General features: G+C 36.6%; 1 protein-coding gene across 1 annotated transcript in view; it reads left to right on the top strand.

Annotated features, from left to right (window-relative positions):
• The window catches only part of LRRIQ1 (leucine-rich repeats and IQ motif containing 1), a 111,319-nt gene that overhangs the window by 25,179 nt on the left and 62,106 nt on the right, over positions 1-24,034 (top strand). Inside the window, exons 14-17 of the mRNA XM_009882621.1 lie at positions 3,496-3,672; positions 11,631-12,107; positions 14,276-14,414; positions 16,931-17,050. Coding sequence (XP_009880923.1) covers positions 3,496-3,672; positions 11,631-12,107; positions 14,276-14,414; positions 16,931-17,050 — 913 coding nt within the window. The remainder of the gene's footprint in view (positions 1-3,495; positions 3,673-11,630; positions 12,108-14,275; positions 14,415-16,930; positions 17,051-24,034) is intronic.

Below are 24,034 nucleotides of genomic sequence, written 5' to 3'. Positions count from 1 at the left end.
ACCCTATTTTACATTTCATTAAAACATTTGCACAAAGACATGGCCATTGACTCAACCTTTTTCTCCTTCTCTTTCATCTGCACTGTTTAAAACCTTTTTTTTTTCTGATTATTAATGTTTTTATATTGCTTAATTGCCCTTTTCAGAAGCATCAGTTTCTACCACATAGGTTCTTAGAGTGTTCCTCTTTCTGCTTTGCTCTTTTTTTTCCTTATTTACTCCCTTCCATCACTTCATTCATTCACTGTTTAACAGTCGTGATGCTATGACAAGTTCATACTGCACATAGCTAGAGAAAGGATGGTGTCTATAATAAATGTATCAAGGAATCCTTGGCTTAGCATCTTTCGAGGAAGAAATTTAGAAGAAGAAAAAGTCAGAATGAGTGGTTGATTTTTCCTTAGTAGTTGAAGACTTTTTTCTTGTTCTGAGAATTCCTTATCTTTCCACCAAAAATTAATAACTCTTAAGTTTATGAAAGAGGCACAGATGTAAAAGTAATTCTGTTCTTTGCCCTCCAATGATCTATAATATTGAAATAATAATCTGAAAAAAAATTAAAGAGCTTTTCCTAGAGACTATTATATGTGTATGAGTAAAAACTGGATAGGGTAGAATGGAAACTTGACATAAGAAATGAGATGCAGTCACCAGAATCCCTGAAATGAGTAGTTGTGATAGGATTGTATTTGTAAGCCATATGACTAAAATTGTATGTGGATAGGATTTTTGTATTTTTTTCTATTTTGATAGAAGTCTTCTGGTTTCTTGAGAATACTGTGCTCTGAAACCCCATACGTGGGTCAATGCCATCAAGACTTAAAGCTGTCTGAGAGAATTGCTCAGGAAAAGTACAGTACCGTTGTTAATTTAATGTAAAGTGTTCTTTCATTTTCCTTAGAATTAATACTTTGTAGTCTATAGGCCTTCAAGAGCAGAATGACAAGTTGGAAATGCAATTTTAGATCTTTAGGCGGTGTTCCAGAATACATGTGTTGAAATGGTAGTGTCTTTTAGTGAACTCTTACTATAATTCCATTAAATGTACACAGAAGCACTTAATCAGTAAAAATTTAAATCATTACCAATTCTTTCAGCTAAGGAAATCAAGTATTTGCCTAGGAAAGTGTTGACACAATAAAATGTCTGAGGAAATAAAATGAGACACAACAGTTGTACTTTCATTTTGGATGTAATTAAAACAGGTGACGGAGATTTTTTTATTAGAAAAATATGATTTCTTTTTTTAAGCTTAGCAATTTTGAAATATGACCAAAATTGTTCCTTGTATAATTTCAAGTCAGTTAAAGGTGAGGCTTTACACTGCAGTGTTATGCAAGAATGTGTTTAGATAAGTTGTGTTCACATTTGCTGTATTAGATTGCCTGATATACAACAGCAAAGTTGGGGGGGTGGGGTGTTTTAGAGTATGTGTTGTATTAAGAGAAAAAACAAAAACAAAATCACCCTTACATGTGTATCTTCCATTAGAAGATTTTATACAAATTTCTGATTAGTATTCCAGTGGAAGAAAACCTAATTGAAGCTTGTATTTGGAAATGTTTGAGTAGTTTAAAAGATAGCTGTACAAATACATTCTTTGTTTGTTTGTTTTTTAATAAACAGACATATTTGCACTCCCATGGTTCCTGCAGGTAGTTTTGTGAATAAAATTCAGTGACTGTCACAATATTTTAAATTCCCATTTGCATTGTTTTAATTCCCTCTATTTTACAGAACTGTTATTTCACTTGTAACCTGGAGGGGAAAAACTGTCTGAATTCCAATTTGCTATAAGAACTAACACTTTAGATTGCTTGACCCAATAGAACTTTTATGATTAGACAAGAGATTCGTTTGTCTAAAGGATTTAAAGTATGGGATACTATAAAATATGGATTTGCTGAATACAGCATTGACCGTAACTTCAGGCAATGTGTTCCAGTGAACTTTACATAACCCCTTGATACCAACAAAGGAATTAGTTGTAAAATTTCCCAATCGGTTTTGTACTTTCATGTCCAGCCAGCGATAACACCAACAAAAGTGAAGTAGTAAGAAATTGCTTTTTAAAAATTAAACCCTGGGATCAGTCTGAGCACTCCTAGGGGAATGTGTTTCAATGCTGTAATGATTAATAGAGCCTCTTAAGTGACAGAATATTCACCAGGAAGTTTTCACTAAATGAAATATTGACTCAGCCCTTCACCAGGAGAAACGCAGCTGGAAAAACTAGTGTTGAGATCCCATAGCTCTAAGACACAATACTTCCAGCATCAATCAACTTTTGATATGGCACTTTTTTTCATGTATCACTATTCAACATCAGTTTTGGTAATTTCTCTCTATGTGTTCAGGGACTGTCTGTCTAAACCCGTTGTTTTATTCCAGTGTATTTCAGATGGTGTTATTCTTTCATTAATGGGCAGTAGAGAAGGAAAGTTTTATATTTGCAAAAAACTAATGTTCTGTTCTATTGAGCTACACTTTGGAATACTCTAACTCAGTCATAGAAACTTTCTCTGATTTTAAACTTAATGTATATTATCTGAGCTGAGTAATAGTCCTTTACCTTCACAGGGAATAGTCAGGGAGCTCTGAAATTTTGAAAATTATATTATCTTTTTTGATAGTAAGGGGCGTACAGCCTATTATAAGTATTCTTTCAAGTGTTATTAAGTGTTACTTGAAACTAACTTAGTGAAAATATTGATGTATTGATTTAAATTATTTTGCAGTCTTGAAACTTTCAACAAATTTGGTCCGGTTTAAGGAATTTGTGAAACAAGGCTGCAATACTAGATTATATTTCACTATAACCTAAAAGAGAGAGCATTGATGATAGTATTTTTTTTGTATCGCTAGATAAGTTTCTCATGCATATTTTTTCTTACATCAATGGCCCCAACCGTCCTTTTCATAGCAATGAAATGTCATCTCTACTGTCATCCCTTTCACTGACCCAAATTCAATATTTCAAAAATGGAATTTTTTCCTGTCGGGCATACTGAATATCATATTGGTTTATGTATTATATGCAAATGCTTAAGGGAGTAAGACTGACAATGTTTAGTATTTTGTGCAGTTCTTAAATCTAAACTGTTCAATGTGTCAACAAAATCAGTGCTGAATCTTAATCCTATGATTTAGTTTGCTGTGTTGCCTACTAATCAAATGCATTACAGGTGCCTATGCACAAGTTTGTCAAATTTTCCTCTATTATTGTTTAAGTAGGTAAAATGCTAGCTCTAGTGAACTGAGAATGTTGCCATTGACTTCCCTGGGGTCAGTATTTCAGCAGTGGTATTAAGAAATCTTGCTGAGTTCTGTGGTTTATTAAATAAAGTTTTAGTTAATAAATTAACATATGAAGTAAGCACAAATATATACAAATACTGTGATCACGTTCTGTCTTGTTATTATTGTATCAATAAAATGGGAGGTTTAGTATTAGTATTTTTTCGTAAAACTAATTAGGACTTTTTCTTGTCTAAGGCCTTACGTGTGTAAGGTCCTTCCTCGTTTGCAGTTTCTTGATGGTGAAATCTTAAACTATCATATTTTACCCACAACTGAAAGAATCAAAGGATCAGAATTAAGAACTTTTCTGGAACTTTGTCAAGTTCAAATTGAAGAAAATGTTCTACTGAAAAAAAAGGCTGCTGAACTGGGGTATGTATTTATGTGAATATAAATTGTATTCAGAAATCTGTTTTAATGTATTGTTAGTGTAGTTCTTGGTGTCTTATGAATTTTACTTAACTTTTTACCTAGACATGTATTATGTTAAGAAAGAGATGAGAATCATTGACTCCAGCGCAAAGAGTTTTTCAGACAGATAATAAAATGTGTGGGCCTTGACTTTTGTTTGTTGAAGTTTGAGAAAACAGGTAGTTCAAAACCTTCAGTTAGTGGCAGTTGAATGAATTCATACACACATCATAGTGCAGTGGTATGCAGGAATAGTAGCTTAAATCCTGAAAGTGGTGTAATCATATTGACACCATTTCCAGCTTTAGCTTAGTCAGACCTAGTTTGGCTATTGGTGCAATATGCTCTGCTTTTTTCCCTGCATTTATTTTTCGTGTCTGTATTACTCTCATTCTAAATGACTGCAAAAAAATTGACCTGTTTTCTCGTAAAGTAGTGGATCAGATGGCTCTGTTTACAGGTCTTTGATGTTACTACCTATATCGTTATTATCATGATTAGTTGTCCAGTGACTTCAGCTTAGACATTGCAAGTGGCAATTTCTCATTTATACCTGCTATCTTTTCATTGCTTTGCAATATCTAAATAGCTCAAACTTCTCACGTTTTCACACTTGGTAATATTGCCTGTTTTCTTCTTTCTTAGTTCCTTTTCATTTCCTAGCAGGTTCATAATATCCTTCTAGTCCTTTTAATATCCGACTTGTCTGCTGATGTTTGGAAAGATAGTTTCCTTGATCCTGCCAGGTACTGAACGTTATCCTGGGGCAGGTAAAGCATGTGATGTTTGATAGTGCTTTAGTCTGAACTTCTCCTTGTGTAATTTTTTTGTTCAGGAAAATTACCCACATTTTTTTTTTCAGAATCTAGCTGTTTTGCATTTACATATAGGCCTGTATATCCATGGTGTCTTGTTACTACCTAACAACATATTACACTGATGTATTATTAGCTGTTACTAAGCTGCGATAACATCTTCATAGCTCACAAACCAGATTTATATGAGAAGAGGTTTGTATTAAGAATTAGATTGAAAGTAGTTTGGGAGAAATTATATGCTACAGTTTTCTATGACAGTTGTAATGTCTAGGTGGCTCCTAGAACTCATCTGTTTCTCCAATAAATGCTCAAGATATGTCTTCTCCACTTCTGTGATTTTTGGCTTCTGGTTTGCAGGTGGGAAACTGATACTTAGTAATCTATTTACCATTTTGAAATAGTGTTCTTTCATTATTTTTTTTTTTTTTACCTAAAAGGAAAAGAGGAGAGGCAAAAGAAAAAAGTACTCCTCCTCCTTTATCGTAGAGAAGATTTTCTTATGTCTGAGATTTAGGACCTGTTTCATCAGTATCCTTTGCAGAAGAAAAATGCCAATCTGTAATTAGGATATGACTTGTGAGAGAGCTGTAGTAGAATCTAAGGACCTAACTTTCACATACATTTCTGCAAGATGGTAAAAAATGGGAGAGAAAGATTATATTCACAAAATTTAATGATTTATTTAACCATTTAACCATGGTCTGCATGAAAGGACAGCTAGACAGGTAAGAAATTTGTTGAGCAGTCAGGCTCAGACCGCCCATTAACTATTAACAGTAAATGGATCACGCTGCTTTCTGGAGGCTGACTTGTCCTCCTAACATCTTTATCAAAGACCTGGAGCAGGAGATGGAGTGCATGCTTAATCATGCTTGCAGATGACAATTTGGAGGAAACTGTTTACATGCCTGAGGGAAGGGCTACCATTCAGAAGGACCTAGGCAAGCTGGGGAGACAGGCCAAAAAGAGCCTTGTGAGTTCAACAACAACAAGTACAAAGTTCTTTACCTTGGAAGGAGTGACCCCTTGCAACAAAACAGGCTGGGACTGGCTGACTGAGAAATGTCTCTGCTGAAAAGGACCTTTGGATCTGGGTAGAGGAGAAACTGAATGTGAGCCAGCAGTGTTAAGAACATCCTGGACTGTATCTACAGGAACATAGCTAGTATGTTGAAAGAAGTTATTATTTCCCTCTCTTCAGCCCTTATTAGCTCACATCTAGAATACTGTGCCCCATATTTTGGGTCACCAATACATAAAAAACATTGATAAACTGGAATAAGTTTGGTGCATGGCCCCTAAGATGGTCAGGGGGTTCAAGCAAGTGCTCAAGAAGACAGAGCCGGGCTGTTTGCAGTGATGCATGACAGGAAGATGAGCAACAATGACCTAAGCTGAAACGGGAGGTTCAGACTGGTGTGGTGTGGTGTGTTGAGTCCAGCCAGTAACTAAGCACCCACCAGCTGTTGGCTCACTACTCCCCCCACCAGCAGGATGAGAGAGAGAATCAGAAGACCATGTTTAGTATTCTGTGCAGTTTTTAAATCTAAACCTTTCAAAGTGTCAAGACCATGTGCTGGAATGAGGGGAAGAAGAAAAAAAAAAAAGGAAAAAAAAAAAAAAAGGAAAGCAACCATGTGATGCAAAGCCATCACTCACCACCTCCCATCAGCATGCTGATGCCCAACCATTTTCTCAGGAATGGCTACCTTGGAAAAACTCCCTTCCAAGTTTTATTGTGGGGCATGATGTTATATGGCATGGAATATAGTTTTGGTCAGTTCAGGTCAGCTGTCTCGGCTGCGTCCAGCCTCCTGCCCACTCCCAGCCTCCTTGCTGAGTGGGACAGAGAAGTCCTTGACTCTGTCCAAGCACTGTTCAGCAAAACATTAGTGTTTTATCAATACAGTTTCAGTCACAAATCTAAAGCAGAGTACCATATGGGCAGCTATAATGAGAATTAACTCCATTCCAGCCAGACCCAGTACAACTGAACATAAGGAAAAACATTTTCACTGTTAGGACAGTGATGAATCACAACAAGTTGCACAGAGAGGTTGTGCAGTCTCTGTTCTTGGAGGTTTTTAAGACCTGACTGTTCGGCTGCTCCGAGCAACCTGGTCTGATCTCAGAGGTAACCCAGCTTTGAAGTAGGAGATTGGACTAGGGACCTCCTGAGGTTCCTTTAATTGAGAATTTTTCTATAATTCTCTGTAAGTTTTGTTTGAAAAAGCTTGCAGATGTTTGAGAACAATAGTAGGAAGAAGAAATTATGTAAACGTCTCTTATTTCCTGAATGGGGGGGGGGGAGGGCAGGGAGGGAGGGTTGTAGGTTTTTTAAGGTTTTGAGAATTCATTCACAATCTTTTACATTTGTACCTTTGACGTGGTTGAAGCATCTTGTATCAAATTTAGTCTTAAAATGAATTTCTTGTGTGTTAAAGCCCTCTATGTTTTATTTTGACTAAAAGTAAAATTTATGGATGATTTGAAAACCATTGGAAACTGCAGTTCATAAAAGGAACTTTAAACAACTTGTGTGTATATAAGCCTTAACAGCATAGCTATTATATGTACATGCTGCAATACTTTGACTGAATTAATGTGACATTGCTAAAGAACAGGCCAACAATAGAGCAAACTTCTGTCTGTTTCACATCTTGCTAAGTTATGAGCCCCTGTAGGTGCGACCTCAAGTATGTAAGCTGCCAAAAGTAATCACTGCTTGCTTCCCTAATCCATGTTTCATACACCACTGCTGCCCAATTAAATTGTCTATGCTGTTTCTGCCTGAAACTTCACTGTTCTTGCCATGCTTAAGAATGAAACATATTCTAAAGTTAAATTTCTCTATTCTAATAAATGCTTTCTGTCACATAATCTTCAGATGTTTTGAAGTGAGTAATCATACAAAAAATAATATGACACCTTGGCTGCAGTAATTTGCTTTCAGTCATCAGATACGCAGATATCTGGCTCGTGGAACTTGAACTTTATAAATACTGTATGTATAATGCAGTGAAAATTACAGGAATTTCATAAATGATATTGCAGGAGAGAATATGTAAACAATGACCTCTTTCGTGTGTTTGTAAGGGATTTCTGTAACCTGCAGTTGCACATCGGTAATGATGCTTATAGAAGTTTCCCCAAGACAAATTAGATTTTACCACACTATTACAAACAAAAGCTCATTTAAAATTGGAGTGTACTACCTGAATATTCCATGTATCAGAATTATGAAAATCACAGCAGAGCCACAAAGGGAAAAACATGACATTGAGCAAAATTTTAACTAGCACACAAAGGGGTAGAATATTATTGATGATTTAGCTGCAACTACCAGGAGAAAACTGCTATTGCCGATTAGAATCGGCTTGTTTGTCCGCTGTCCATTTTGCCTCCAGGAGGTTTGTTCTGCTGACTTTTCCATATAATTTTTACTGTCTCATTCTGACAAAATGATGCTCTTTGAATAACCTGGCAGTTATTGCAGATGCAATTGCGGTAGGAAATTTTACATAAAATGTGTCAGCTCTGTAAGCAAGCTTCCACTGCCACCTTAAACTTTGTAAGTGGCAACATTTTGGCTGCTTTAAACTCTACTGAAAAGCCTTTAGGGATGAATAACTGTCACTTTCCATATCTGTTAAGTCAGCCTGTGCGTGGGTCCTTACACTTCCTAGGTGGTATCAGTGGGGCTTTGCTCCTCCCCACCACTACTCTTCCTTCCCCAAACACTGCACGTGAAACTGAGCAGGGTTTGGTCTAAATTTACCAAGATGACACTGATGGATACTCTTGGTGGATTGATGTTAGGACTGAAGGTGTAGCAGTCATTAATAAATGCCTGACTTGAATTTCCAAATAGATTAAGATCTCATTCTAATGCTTTTATCTTTCCTCAAAGTCCCTGGAAAATCCTAGCACAAGTTGAGAGTTATCTTTTTGGTAAGAAAGCTACAGGTAGCTTTCTGCTCTTAGCATGTGTTTGTGAAAGTAATGTTTTGGTCTTTGGGTGCTATCAGGGCCACTATTCTAGCACATTTGTACATTGCTATGAAAGATCCATCCCTTCCTCTTCTGGCATGTTATCTCTTTCTCCCACTGCAAAAGACGTGCATCCTTTGTGGCTTTGCTGAAATTTGCATATAGCATAAGTTTCTTACACTTGTTAAGATGAAAATAAAGCTGTGGGTAGCCATTGAACACGAGGGTATGTCCTGGAAGCCATAAATACTTTCCTGTAGCAAGACTGCCATATTCATCTACGTTTCATTACGTACTAAGCAGCCAGGCAGGAAGGAGACTGGTGCTTCCATCAGGATAATCCCATTTCTTGCTTTGTCTAAATGCCAATTTATGCTTAAAATTTTGGTTGTATCTTAACCAAGAAGCAATTCCAGAAGAGTTAGTGTGACCAAACCCCTTGACCTATACTGCCAAAAAAGGTCTGAAAGGCAAACAACAACCCATTTACATTAACTGAAAAGGAAATATTGTGGTATCAAAAAACTTAATACTGTTGTATTTCTTACTTTGTCTTCTCTCTTTCCTCATACGTGTTTTTTTCCATTAAAGTAGTAAATTAGTCCTGCATATTTGCCATTCTAGCAGCTTCCTTTCTGTGGTTTGAATAAGCAGTCTTCAGGAACATGTCTCTGGTATCAAGAATGCAGTCCTTTTGAGACAATGAGAAAGCTGGAGTGCGTTAGTAGGATAGCTGTACCCCAAGCCTATTGAGTAGCTCTTTTTTTTTTCTCCAGAGCTGCCTGAAATCCCTGTTCACCTAAGGGAACCACCAAGCTGACTGCCACCTAGCACTCAGGCCCCATCTTAATATTTGTTGTCTGTAGTTTAGAGCTTCAGCTTTGCAGGAGAACCCCAAATACAGTTACCAAGCCACTTCATAATCCCCTGAGATGTCACTACAGCTTCCTTTGTAGTTTCTTGGAACTTAGGCTGATCTGCCTAGGAGTAAAGCCATTGATAGACAGAGGGCAGCCTAAAAATCCTACAAAATCAGACTATAGTGGATTGCCAGGGAGTATGGGAGATGTTCTAAACTACCTTGGGAGTTAGTAGGAGTTAGTAGTAGGTGGGAGTTATCTCCCACCTTGGCTGGGAGATAGGATGCATGCCCACAGTGTATTTTTTGACTGTATTTTGCAACCACTGCTTGGAAAAGCTGCACAAAAGCAGCTTCTGTGAAAAAAGTAACACATGATCCCTGGTGACCCTGGTTACTCCCTGCCTGAATTTTCAGTTGCCTTCAACCTCTCCTCCTATTTCTGCTTGTCATGTTCATAGCCGCTGGAAGGGTGAAACAGCTTCTTGAGATGCCCCTGCATGTGTCAAACGAGAGGATGCACAAGTATCCTACTCTGTTCACTGTTACGGTGTTTTGTTTTAGGTTTTTTTCTGGTTTTTGAGAATGGACAAGTATACTCAGAGTACACCTTTCATACAGAAGTTTATTTTACTCAATATATAAAACATTCTGGGTTTTCCCGCAATATTTTAATCCTCAAATAAAATAATAAAATAAACAAACAAAACTAAAACAAACTAAAGGAAAAACAGGTGGGAATGAATTTTGTTGGGTTTTTTTTTGTCTTCGCAGAATGTCTGTTTTGTAGAATTTTAATAATGATTTTGTCCCAAATTTATCTACTTAAACACTTCAACTAATTTAAAGTATTTAACTAAATTATTTAACTAATGCTTCAAGTATTTCATATTGAAGAAATTGCTATTCTTACCCTGTAGTACGAGGCAGCTAGAATTTGTTAGATCCTTACGCAAATATATGCGTTGGTTTAAATATTGTTAGAAATTGTCATATTTGTGGAATTAACAGGAGTAGGAACAATATTGTGTAATGGGCAATCAAATGTACAGCTAATGCACAGTGAGTTGTGTAATTAGGGTGCGTGGATTTGGCTTCCAATTTAGCCATTCATATTTTGTCCAATAGCACTGAAGTTGCACTAGCAGAGGAAGAGTTGGAATATTTTTTACTCTTGTAAGATCTGACTCTGTATGTTCTTAAAAATCTAAAAAGTTCTTATTTGAACTTCACTAGAGGAAATAGTTGTACAGGTAAAGAGTCTTTCACAATAAAACCTTACAAAAGACTCACCTTTCAAGAATGATGAACAGGAAGGAAAATTCTATTATTCAAACTATAATCTTAGGACCTGATTTTTTCCAGACTCCTAAGAGAATTGATCTCATTTCTACTTTTTCTCTTGGATTGCTGACCTAGAATTACACTTTGTGCTTCTCTGAAAATAGCGCCAGTTTACAGATCTCCGCATCTATCTATGCTATCAAAGGAAAACCTTCTTGTGATTCCAAAAGTACCTGCTATGTAATACAATGGACAAACACTGTCAAAATACAGCCAGCCTTCTTTACCTGTAACAATTAGTTCATATTTGCTCTTACTCGTCCTCGTAATTTAGATGGTATAACACAAAGAACTAATGAGAGCCAGACTTTGTAGGTAATTGTTACTTCAGTCTAGCACCTTCCCTTATATTGATAAAAATAATACTTAAAAGTTTGTTTTCCTAAATTATCTCTAGGCATTGCGGTTTGTTGGTTTGAATCTAAGTTTGGGTTTTGTTGCTGTAGTTCTAATCTGAATTTTAAAATTACTGTTATTTTTATATTAGCTTTCATAGTTTCCAGATAAAATTGGATTATTAAGGCTATTACAGGATTTATAACAAAATTGACTCAAATCCTCCAAAATTTTCAGCTTCATATGCCTCTAAACACACAGAAAATTAATAGTGAAATGCATGCCCTCGTGCCTATTTCAGACTGGAACCTTTTTAAAAAAAAAAATCAGAGTAAAATAAGCAATCTAATACATAAGTATATTTTAAATGCTGCCAAAAAAATGCAATTAAAATTTATAAACACTGAAACTGGTTTTCAATCAGAGTAATTACTATTCACTATAAGAATATGGAAACATGTAAGGATACTTGAAAATACAAGGTAGTTTAGAACATAATAGAAGGAATATTTTTTTGAAAAAGCATTCTTACAGTCTGAAACACACGTGAAAACATTTTTGTCTTTTTTCAGAATTGTCTCTTCTATTGATTCAGCAGAGGCACAATGCTGGTATTTTAATCAGTTGATGAAACTTAGTATCAGACATCGATATGCACATGAGTACGGTGAACTAAACATTACTGACAGAGATGGACCAGAAGCACTGCAAAATCGTTTAAAGCAAACATCCACTGGCTGCCTACAGGAAAATAACCTCTTTATCATGGGTGCGACAGAAAATAAACAGGTCTTGTTGGATCCTTCCGAAAGATGGATTGCTGCTGGCCATATTCAGGCCCCATTCATTAACTCCTCCATACCTGTGCATCAAAAGGAAAATAAAGAAGATCAGAGAGTGAAGCAGAAGAGTACTGAATCTTGTATTAATTACAGTGAGGAGAGCAAAGGCAAGAATAACATGTCAGCCCAACTCACATTGCAACAGTCAATGATAGTAGCAAGTAAGATGCGAAAAGATCCTCAGCTTTTTGGAAATGATACAGAAAGGTAAGACAGATGTCAAATTGCCTTCAAATAGATTATACAGATAGGCAATAGGAGTGAGGATTTCTTGTTTAAAACAGAGGCACAGAACTTGTACTAATAAAACGGTGTTTTTAAGCATACTAGACAATAAAGAGTTATTTTAAGGTGATGCACACTAGACTTCCATATTAACAACAATCATTTGTGGTATTCTGTCAGTTGATATATTAGAATATAGATACAGATGTATTTAAAATAATTTTAAAATACTGTATAGTAAGAGAATTTTGAAATTTTCTCTTTGTTTCCTACCTTTTCCTTCTTTTTTTGCAATAAATTTATTATGACACCAATTCAATCACACATAGAATGATAGGGATGAAAATGCTGGATGGTTTGCAGGAATTTTGGGACAGTTTATACTACAAAGTAGGGTAAGGCTTTTATGCTACGCTGTTCATTAGGCATTCTAGATTCATCTGCGTAGAGTTTACAGTCAGTATCATGTAGAAGGCAAGAGGGAAAAGTTGCTTAAATCTACCATCCTACTCCCTTGACCTTAGGCCAGTCTCCTGCTGTTGTGATGACTGAAGAGCTAGCAGCCTGCCCTGCCCTTGGTACTCCTCCAACATGCCTCAACCCGCTTCTTAAAAGTAGAGGCAGGGGTGAGAGGCCAGTTCAGCTTGTTCTGTGCCCCCAAATATTCTCCCGCGTGAAACAGACTGGTTTATTACCATTTTGGAATGCGTTTGCTGCTGGTTCTGGATGTACAGTCAGGGAAAACAGAAGCTGAAATTTTTGCCCTAAAGGTTCAACAATTCAGTTATGATTTTATAAGAATTCAGTTTCAAAAAACATGTCTTGAGAACACTATGAAGAGCAAGCATGGGAGGTGTGCTTCTTCGTGCTGTTTAGACTTATGGTAAATGGGAAATAGTGCTTAGCAGGTACTTAGGGCAGTAATAATTTGTCATAAAATTTATTATTCAGGAAGACCATAGAATTCATCATTGCCTCTCAGGAAGCTGAAAGTAAGAGTACAATAGTCTATTATGGAAGTTGAATAGTTCAGAAAAGTCTTTTTGAAATAGTTCATTTATAGTTTTTAGTTGATGTTTTAAATGCATATGTACATCTGTTGTTGGACAGTTCTCTTCAGTGCAGAATACAAGCCATTAGAGGTTGGAGGTTTTTTGTTTGTTTTTTAACTCAGCTACTGCTTTTTATAGATGCAAAGCTTATAAATAAACCAAGTTTTGGAGTTGGTAAACTTAATAAACACATTTCAGGAAAAAAAAATCTGGCTTAACCTCTGAATTGTGCTTTTTTGCTGAAAAAGCTTTTTGGCTTTTTTGCTCTATTTAAATAGATACACCACACAAGGAAAGAAAGTATGTAAAGGCTGGGGGAAATGTAGATGTCTTTTCTTAAACCTACTGTCCGATTGTAATGAGGATTTTGTGGAGGAAAGGATTCCAAGTCATCGTCCACAGCTACCATTAAACTTTTTCTCCAACAGTATAAATTAATTGAACATGTATTTAGAAAGCTCAGTCACTGAACAAATCTAAATAGTCTGTACAGTTTGATAAACAATGAACAAATTAGAAAATGTACACATATAACCGGTGGTCAGCAGTGTTAAACTGAAGGGTAAAAGTAGGCAGAAGATGAAATTGCACTTTCTCAGTTTTTCCTGTCTGCTCCATTGGAGATACTTGGCTTGCGCAGTTTTCAGCATTTAGCTGTCTTTAGTGGCTTCGGGTTTTTTGTGGTTTTGTTGGGGTTTTTTTGGTTTTTTTTTTTGTTTGTTTGGGTTTTTTTATATGGACAGTGGAGATAAGTGGACCCTTCCAATAGTTTATTCAGTCATTGTTAAACCACTTCTGCTCCTAATCCTTTCTTTGAGGAGACTCTTCCTCTCTGGTGAATATACAGGGGGCAGAACCCAGCAGAGATTAGTCCTCTTAGATAACTGGATTTACAAAGTTATGTGATGTAAATATCCTTCAGTGTTTCTGAACGTATATCTCACATCCGGATTGTCATTTCTTAACAGTTTAACGGTGGAGCCTTCCACTTGTCTCAATGCATAGCTCTATGTTTTATGGTTATAGTTTGGCACCTATGATAATCCGTTCGTACTGGTGAGGCTATGTCATTCATAAAGGTATTTATTTCTTTACAAGGCTACATATGGCAGCATCGGTGATCCAGTCCCTTTGGCGGCAGTTCCATGCCAGGAGGAAAACTGACTGCACCAAAACAGAGAATCACCAGTCTATAGAAGCTTTGAGACAGAAGCATGAAGCTGCCACATTAATCCAGGTTGGTTTATGGTATTTGCTTTACTTATTTTGCAAATTTAATATGAAATAAATCTCACTAGTTTTGTGTACTTGTCATCATCTCTCTTTGTTTATGAATTTTTAATAGTTTCATAATTAACCATCTTTTGTTTTATTTAATCAGCATAAAGTAAGCCTTCTTTACAAAAAGTTTTATAGAAGCATAAAAATATTTTCCCTTTTTTCACCAAGTATTTCCCTAAATTAGTTTTGCTTGATTTAATTCTAATGCTGTGTTAAAGACATACTGTGCCCATATTCTTACTGGGGTACGTCTATGCTATTGAACTGACAGATGCTGAGTAACTGGTACATCATGTCTGATATCTATGGAACTAACTGCTCTTCACATCTCTTCTATCCTACCTATCCATGTCTTTCTTTCCCTCCCCATCTCCCAAAACCAGGATTGCCTCATCCATACTGTCAGCGGGAACAGACTGTGGCCCAGGCTGTCCTACGGTAGATACTGAGCTAACAGTTAAACAGAATCGATTACTATGTGGAAGTCCATGCCTTGGCTCTGTTTCATTTGCTAACCAGATATAGTATTGACCTGCCAAGTTGCCGGGTTTCATGGGTTTTTCTACATTTTAAAGCAAATGGAACCTGTATTGATTTCAGATTTCAAGTTAAGTTAAAAACATTTCGTATTGTAAGTCTTCTACAAAAATGTCAGCAGTGCCAAAGTGATTTAGGAGCCTAAGTTCCATTGTCAGACTGAAAATCCAAGTGATTCATTAGTATCTATTCAACAAATGGGCAGTAGCAAAATGTTTAGTAAATGTGCATACTAAGAAACAGAACAAGTCAGTTATCTGGGAACTTGAGCTAAAATTTGTTTCTGGAGTATATTGTGTAGCTAGTATATTGACAGTTGATCTCCATAAACTTATTTAATCCATTTTTGAACTTACTTATATATTTCACCTCTACTATATATTAAAGTGATGAGTTTCACAAATTTATATAGTGGTTAAAATGTGCTTCCTTTGATTTGTTTCAGACCTGATAACTTCCAAAGTTAATATGAAAATAAAGTCTTTCACTATTTATCTTCTGTGCATTTTATGGATTTTTAGATCTCTCTTATATCTATCCTCATATTCACTCTTTTGTAAATAAGAGTTTAGTCCATTTAATCTCTTTTCACATTACTCTGTACTTCTGTATTTTTGTCCCTCTGAACCTTTACCTCATTCTATTAGAATCTTTTTTAAAGAAGTGACTAGAACTGAATTCCATAGGCAGATATATCACAAATTTGTACAGTAAGATGGTTTTCATCTTGTTTCTTAAAAACTACTGACATACACATTTTCATTTTGATCATGACTGAGCAGTGATCTGGTGCTTTCATAGATCTGTGTTAACAGCTGCCTTACAGTTTATCCTTCTGCACATACCATTAGGATTGCTTTTCTCCTTTGCATTTGTATAAACTAATTGTGTTTGTTGAATGAAATATATTTGTCATTTGATCACTCAGTAGTATCAGGATATTTTATCTGGATGGCTATGAAGATCTGTAGGAGAAAAGCAACAATGAATTTATAAGAGAGCTTGTCTAATACATTTAATTATTTTTATAATAACAAGGAATTGTGTGTGTAAAACCAGTAATATTTTCGATTATTTCTGCAGTTAGAAAATCATTTCCTAAAAATCAATAAGCTAAATGTTAAGCCAGAATATGAGATTTAACCTTCCTATTTTAGTGCCTTCATTGCAAAGCCCTTAAATGTGGACAACACTACATCTTTCAGGACAGTGGATATTTTCTGCACGGTGTTTTAAATCCTTAGGGCACGGTGTTTTAAATCCTTGGGGGAAAATTGCTGTTCTGAATTTAGTTTTCTTAATTCCATCTATGTAATTTTGATCTCTGAAGTGTTTTCCTGGATCTGATTCTACAGCTTGGCATGTGTCCCTAACACCCTTCCTCTTCTTCTAGCACTTAATTCCTAATGTTCTGCTTTTTCTTAGATATGATTATGCCTACTAGTAATATTTTTTTTTTAAATAAAGATCTTAGACAGTTAAGAAAGAGTAACTGACCTAGGTCAATCGCATGAGATGTCTCCAAGAATTGCTACTTGTAAACTATAAGACATTTAGTACAAGTGTATTTTTATTCTCAGTAATTTGAAAATTGACACTCAGCTTTTTGTTATGTAGCCTTTCCTTTCAGTTTATAATAGTCCCTGAAGGAATTGTCAAATAATTAATTAGTTGACCCAGGTTTGTAGTTGAGGGAGTTGCAGGATTCCTTTCTGCTTACTGGTGGAGAGCCTCTTGAGTACTCTAAGCTTTAGACATATGCTGGCATTTAATTTGTCTTGTAGTTTTAAATGTCACATAAAGTTCAAAAAACAGATCATTGAGCTATTAAACCAAGGCCCAAGATGTTTTATCTTCCTAATGGGATAACGTAGAGAATCTGGATTTGGGTTTGATCTATGGCTTTGTATAACATGCTTTAAATTTTTTGTTTAGGCATTTTGGAAGGGTTTTCTTTTGCGAAAGAAACTGGCCAGTGCTCTTGCAGCTGTTAAAAGTGATGAAGTGGAGGATGACTATGAAGAAATAAATGTGGATGATTTCACGTTTTCTGAAGTAAGCACAGTCATTAGCATAAAAGCTTCATGTAAAAATGAAATATTATTCTTCTTAAGCAATCGTGTAGCTGTTGGAAATAAAAGAAATTGAAAGGACTACCAGGGCTAGAATTAACATGTTGGATGTCCAGAAATAAAGAAGCATTTGGTATATATAGCTCATTTAAATGTATTTGTCATGGATTAATTGATTCCTGCTCTTTGAAATGCTCTGGTGGTTACTGTGCTAATAATGTCCCACCCACCATAGAAACCCATATATTTCTATAGTTTAAGGACAATCAAATGAGAATAAGGAAACAGCTACTCTTGTTCTAAAATGTTTACCTTTTTAGTATTTTAGAAACAGATTATAATGTCAACAATATTTCAGTGTGTATTTTGTTCATAGTCATGATAGAATAAGAACAATAATATAGCTGAAAATACACAAAATATAGCTGAGATTCAGTGTTGCAGTTGTTCCAATAAAAAGAACACACCCCCAAAACCAGAGGTGAAGTAGGCTTATTAGCTCTTCTTTTCTTACATAGGTAAAGCACTGAAAAGGTCACAAGTCTGACTACAGTAGTAAATTATTAAGAGAATTGTAGTTAAATCAGAAAAAGAACACACTTAGAAGGTCTGTGATGCACAAAATCCAGAAATAATTACTAGTAATTTTTACAAGTTATATAGAGTTCATAATGTCCTGTTGGTTTCGATGGATTGAAATTGGCTTAGAAGTTTCCATTCTAAGAAATAAAAGAAGGCTCCTAATGAATTTGAGGAATAACAACACATTCAAAACAGAATTTAGCGACGATGAAGTAAAAAATAAAAATGTCTACAGGATCAATGCTGTCATTCAGCAAGCAAGGAAAAGAATCTTTAAGCCAGTTTTATCTTTTATAGCCTCAAAAGGTGCAACGTACATGGGAAGCTCTCGACTCAGTATGCATAGCAAGGCAGCTCTTGATGACTTACCTATGTATTTGGCTGGAGTACTACTTTCCCTAATTGTTCACATTCGTTGGCTTCTTTTTTTGTTTATTTTAATGGTTTCAGGTAAAGCAAAGAAAACCGATAGCAATGTGGCCCTTTGAGACCTAAGAGGATATGACTGAAGATTTTTTTGATGAACCCTTGTCTCTGAATGTGCTTACTCAGCTGCTGCATCTTTGCAAGAGCCATTTGTCAATATTCCACTGTAATTTTGCAAAGGAGGTTGATGTGATAGCCCTGCTACTGGCAGGATTAGATCCTATTTACGGTCACATGTTTGTATGGCTCATGGAGACTTATGAAACCAAATACGTTGTTAGCTGGAGCAGTGCAGTTTACGGTTGATAAGTCTTTGGTCATCTGAGTATCAGCCTTCTTTTGCCACTCCCCTCCCCTTAGAAAATAGTTGGGCTTTATATGAAATTGTTACCAATGACTTGATGACTTGGAGTAATTTTATTTTTTTCATCTCCCTTTCAGCAGCTATTTTAAGGTACATTTTCAGAATTACTGTCTTATTGTAAGAGCATGCAAAATGTTAGAGGCAGGAGTCCCAGGAATCATTTGGTAGACAGGAAATGTGTGTGTGTAAACATAGAGATCTGGCTTAAATTTTAGGATTTTTTTCATTTTAATTTGAAATATATATACAAAAAAGAACAGTCTCATTAGTTGATGTTCTCTGATCCCTGGCTTCTTTCTAAAATAATAAAAAGCAGAAAGTTGAAGGATTTATTTCTTCACACAGGAAGGAAGTATCTGTTCATATATTAAAGAAGGAAAATATCCTGTTTTGAATTATTCAGCCAGTAGGCCAGAGTCTTATATACTGTAATTCAATTGAGCCATTCTTGTTTCACTCTGTTCGGCCCAAATAATCCCATGATTTATTTTTATTTTTTTTTTTTTAATTGCTAAACTGAAAACTACATGTAGTAGTTTTGTTCCATCTGTCTGTCAGCGAGGCAGTCGCATTTGGGCAGGTGCTCCTGGGGCCAGGGAGAAAAAGGAGGAGTGGGGGAGGCAGGAAGAAAAGGCCAGAGGCTTGCACTGTATCACCCTCTGGTGTTGCCACGCATTTCTTCCTTTTTTTTTTTCCCAAATTGTTATTGAATTTATTATGAAAGAAATAAAACCTGGGTTCAGGGACCAGTTCTCAGAGAAAGTGTTTAGGTTCAGGGCATGACAGGAGAACCACGAGCTGACATTTTAATTTGCGCAGCAGGCTCAAAGGCTGAACTGGGGACTGATGTCAAGTAAGTTACTCATGCCCTTAGCTTCTTGTGATGAAAAATACAAGAACATATGTTTTCTACAGAGCAGTATATGGGATACATTTACAATGTATACACCCATGAAGGCTATACTTTGTTCAGTGAGTGAGCATTTCAGTGTTCAAGATTGATGGCTGTAACTAGAATTATACCCTGCAATATTTGTCATATTTTTTCCTTCTTTTTTTTTTCTTTTTTTTTTTTTCCAAGCATATATCTTGTCTGTGCTGAAGAGTTTGATTGTGAGAAATGTGGGGCTTAACTATAATGGGCCTACACTCTGCTCTGCCTAGCCCAGACTGGCCATCCTCAGGACAAGGTTGCCTAGTTCCAGGTGTCTTTAGCTGTTCCGTTCTCTGCAGTTGGGTGATACCAAATCACGTGGACTTTCTAATTCTGCAGAAACAAGCAGCAGAAGCTTGGAACAGCCTATGCTTCCTATTCCCTCCTTTCTGGCCTCAGTGTTTTATAGCAAAGCGCTGAAGCAGAGCCAAGTAATGACACATGATATCAGTGGCTATCTGTTGGGCCTCAAACAAGTGTGTAGGGAGGAGTACATATTGCTGGGCTAAGAGATCCCATATGCTAGGGTGTGAAGGAAGAGAAAAATATCTGGACACCATTTTGTACTGCAGATTTCACTGTTGGATAGGGTGAGTGAAATGACACAGAAGGGCAGAAAAACCTTTCTTTATTGCAAACCAATACAAATGCACTAAATCTTGTCCAAAAGTTTTTGGAATAATCCACTGTTTTGTGCTGTAGTCATTGTTAGCTTTTTTTATACCAGTATGTAGATTTCAGTCATAACGATTTTATTTGATGTTAACTAGCATTCTTCAAACCCACTAGTGAGCAAGCACCTATTTAAACCATTTGCAAATATCACAATGCAAGAAGTCATTAGGCACCAGTCTTCATTAAATTACTGTTTAATATCTTCATTATAAACTCAGCTTACCCAGTTCTCTGTGGAAGGTGAGGCTGTGACACACCATGGGGAAAACTCTGGTCTTTTCTTTACTTCATTTATGCACATTGAGCAGCGGTATATTTTTAGTACGAGTTCAGCAGCGTATCTCATGAAAAATGTATTGCATGTGATTGAGCCAGAGGAAGGGCCTTTATCTTGCTCACAATAGTATGAATAGTAATCATTTCACCTGAACAATTACTGATATCTTCTTGTATTCATATCAGCTCCCGTATGTTGCCAAAGACATTCAAAGGCAATTGATGGCAGTAGTGTTTTTTGTCTGTTGTATTGTGCAATGTCAAACAGGCTATCCCAGATGAGATGAAAGATCTGGCCAACAGATGTCTCAGAAAGTATGAGCCTGGTATTTAGTGATATTTTCATGTCTTTCATGTGGACTTTGGAGAATTCCAGCCTGTATGCTCCAGAAGGCTGATCTTAAGGCAACCTTTCATCAGCAGTCCATCCATGTAGCAAATGATCTACAAGGCAGAGCTCACTTTACCTCTGGTGGACAAAATCTGACAACATATTTGCTTAACACAGCTCTTGACGTTCTGTACCGTGTAACCATCAGCATTGTTGTTTTTTTGATGAGAATATGATGTAAGCCAAATGCAAAATGGCTGAACTTTTTCTCAGGGGGGGCAGGGAGAAGAATAAAAACTACCTCGTTTGTTTGAAAAGTAAACAGCAATCAGAACAACAATTTCTTTACATCTCCCACCTTTAGTATTCTTATCACATGTCCAAACGAGATACATACACCATCTTTTGTTTTCTTTTCAGATCATTCTTCATGATGTGGTTTGTCTCAGGCTGTGAGCTTCTGATTGTGGCCTTGTGACAGTGATGGCTGTTTTCTGCCTAGTGCCAGGAAATAAGTGTAGCCTATGGATTAGAAGGTCCCCGTAACATTTCTTGTGTCTTGACACTCTTACGCCTGTCTAGCTCTTGTAGTTGCTTATAAATGTCAGATCAGAATCCAGCCTTTTTGTATTGTATACTGCAAAGAATATGATCCTTTTTCATCAAATTTCTTATACAGTTATGGTGTTGTAGAAAAGCAAAAAAGTGTATGATGAAAATTTCATTTACATAGATGGATCTATCCTCTTCTTTTAAAAAGGAGGGGGAAAATTCTCTCCTAGGTAACATATTGGAAGGTTAATATTTTCAGTGAGTGTGCATCAAAAATCCCTTTATATGATCCTGCTTCTTCAGCCGCTATGTTAATGAATTGCATGCCATTCTCAGTCTGTGGCATCATAAGATACATAAAACCTTCTTTCTACCTTTTTCAGCAATGATGCTTATCTAAAATGCTGAAATCTGTTCTTTTCAGTTATCTGATAGATATCCTGGCCTTGGAAGTAGGTTGTTGCAGGCAGTATCTGACAAAATAAACACAAACACAGCTATGAGGTGTTGTGGCTGTTGCTAACACTCCAGTTTCACAGCTTATGTACAGTGTGCTCTGATTGCTTTCTGGCCTTCCACCGTGAGATCTCAGTTCTTAATGCCACCTGAAATGCTTTTCATTTTTAAAGAGAAACTATCTCTTATCGGCTTATCTCTATCTAATTCTTGGTTAAATAGCCAGATTCAAACAAATACTTTCCAAAGGAAAGCCCACTAGTGATGCATGACACTAAAGATATCATTTGGAACCTGTATTTAGCTAAATGGCATAGTATTTTTCTAAATGATATTTAGCTTGTATGACATACCAAAGTATAGTGATGTCATTAATTATGCTTCCTATTCTTATTTCTCCAAAGACAAAGTCAAGCATCAGAATTGAATAAACAGGCCAAGCAATACAAAAATGTATAAAAGTGAAAAAGTCTTAGTTCTGTGGAGTTTTAGACTCATTACTGTAGCCTTAAAGAAAAATCGTTCTAAACCAAATGCATCATTGTAAATGGAAGTAGTAACAGAGCCATCAGTTCTTCTCAATGAGTACATTTGCATTTGGAGTCTCTTGAAAGCTGAGCTAAGGATCCCATATCATTGAATATATCTTCCCTAAGTTCTTTAATTTTTGTGTAATGTTAAAACTGACATTTTAGTGTACGTATAGATTGTGTTTAAAGGATGTAGTTAAATGTCTGATATTTAGCATGTCTTCATATGCTGATTTCCATCGAAAAAGATTTTTTAGTAATGCCTATTTAAAATTTTGAGGAGCTTTTCTGACTGACTTGTCTGTTTTCTGTGAGAAGAGGCCATTGATGCAACCAATATTGTAACTGACTTAAATAGCAATACCTTTGGAGGAACCAAAGAGGAAAGTGTGATGCCAGCTTCCTTTCTCCTCCACACTTAATACAGGTCTCATTGCCTGGAGCTTGAAGTCCTTTTAGTTTAGAACATAGCAGGCGTTGTCCAACCACAGCACAGCTTAACTCACCTGAACATATACAAGTCCCAGGGAACAGATGGGATGCATCCAGGGGGGTTGAGCAAGCTGCCTGATGTCATTTTGAGGTTGCTCTGTATCATCTTTGAAAGGTCATGACAACTAGGGGAGGTTACTGGTGACCGGAAAAGGGTAGACACCACACGCATCTTCAAGAAAGGCAAGAAGAAAGATCCAGGGAACTAGAGGCAATCAACCTAATCTCAGTTCCTGGGAAGGTTGTGGAGCAAATCCTCTCAGAAGCCATTTGTAAACCCATGAAAGAAGGTGATTGGGAGCAGCCGGCATGGGTTTCCCAGGGGCTGATCAACTTCATTGCTTTCTGTCACAGGGTGACTGGTGCTATGAATAACGAGAGTGCAATGCATATTGCGTGCCTTTATTTTAGCAAGGCCATTGACAGTCTCCCACAGACTTATTCTCAAAATTTGTTGAGGTATGGGCTGGACAAGTAGACCATAAGGCAAATTGACTGGGCTGCCAGGCTCAAATAGTTGTGTTCTGTGGTGTAAAATCCAACTTGTGGACAGTAATTAATGGAGCCCATCGTGGATGGTAGGGAGACCAAAATAATTAATATTTTAATTAACAACCTGTATAATGGAACAGAGTGCCATCTCAGCAAGCATGCAGATAATACCAAATTGGGGGCAGCAGTATACTGGAGGACCGGAGTGTTCCTTAGAGCAGCCTGTACAGGCTAGATAAACAGGCTGACCAGAGCCTTGTGATGTTCAACAAGAGCAAGTGCAAAGTCCAATATATGGGCTAGAGTCACCCCATGCAACACCGTCGGCTAGGGGCTGACTCTCTAGGAAGCAGCACCACAGAAAAGGATCTAGGGTCCTAATGGACCTTCTTCACCATGCAATTCTTGAGTTTCTAATAGTGGAAACAGAGAAGGAGAAAAAAACCCACCCATGCCCTATAACACAATCTTAATTTAGCTAAAAACTGTTTAACTTTATGTCTAGTTTGTCCATGAGTGGAAGGGGCTAAGGAATCATAAATGCTAAATACTGTTAAAACCATCTCCTTGTACTCAGCCTAGTCCTTTTGTTTGTATGGAAAATACTTTACAATTTTACTTTGATATAGAAATAGCAGTAGCTATTGATCTTTTCACAAATCTGAGTTTATAACAGGAAAACATCCCAAAGAATCAGCTCCTGAAGCTCTTGAATTTCCCAGAGAGTAGCAATGCAGGTCCCAAAAGATTTAAGGTGTTGAGACTACAGTTATGCATCAACAAATTTAAACTTGCTGATTCATTTGTGCATAATCTATTTCAAATGCAAGAGTCAGTGCTAGGGACATAGAAGGAGG

Source organism: Charadrius vociferus, unplaced genomic scaffold (genome assembly GCF_000708025.1).
Source record: "Charadrius vociferus isolate BGI_N301 unplaced genomic scaffold, ASM70802v2 scaffold72, whole genome shotgun sequence".
In the NCBI taxonomy this organism is placed as follows: Eukaryota; Metazoa; Chordata; class Aves; order Charadriiformes; family Charadriidae; genus Charadrius; species Charadrius vociferus.
Note: the sequence above shows the minus strand (reverse complement) of the source record. Positions and strands in the feature narration are given on the sequence as shown.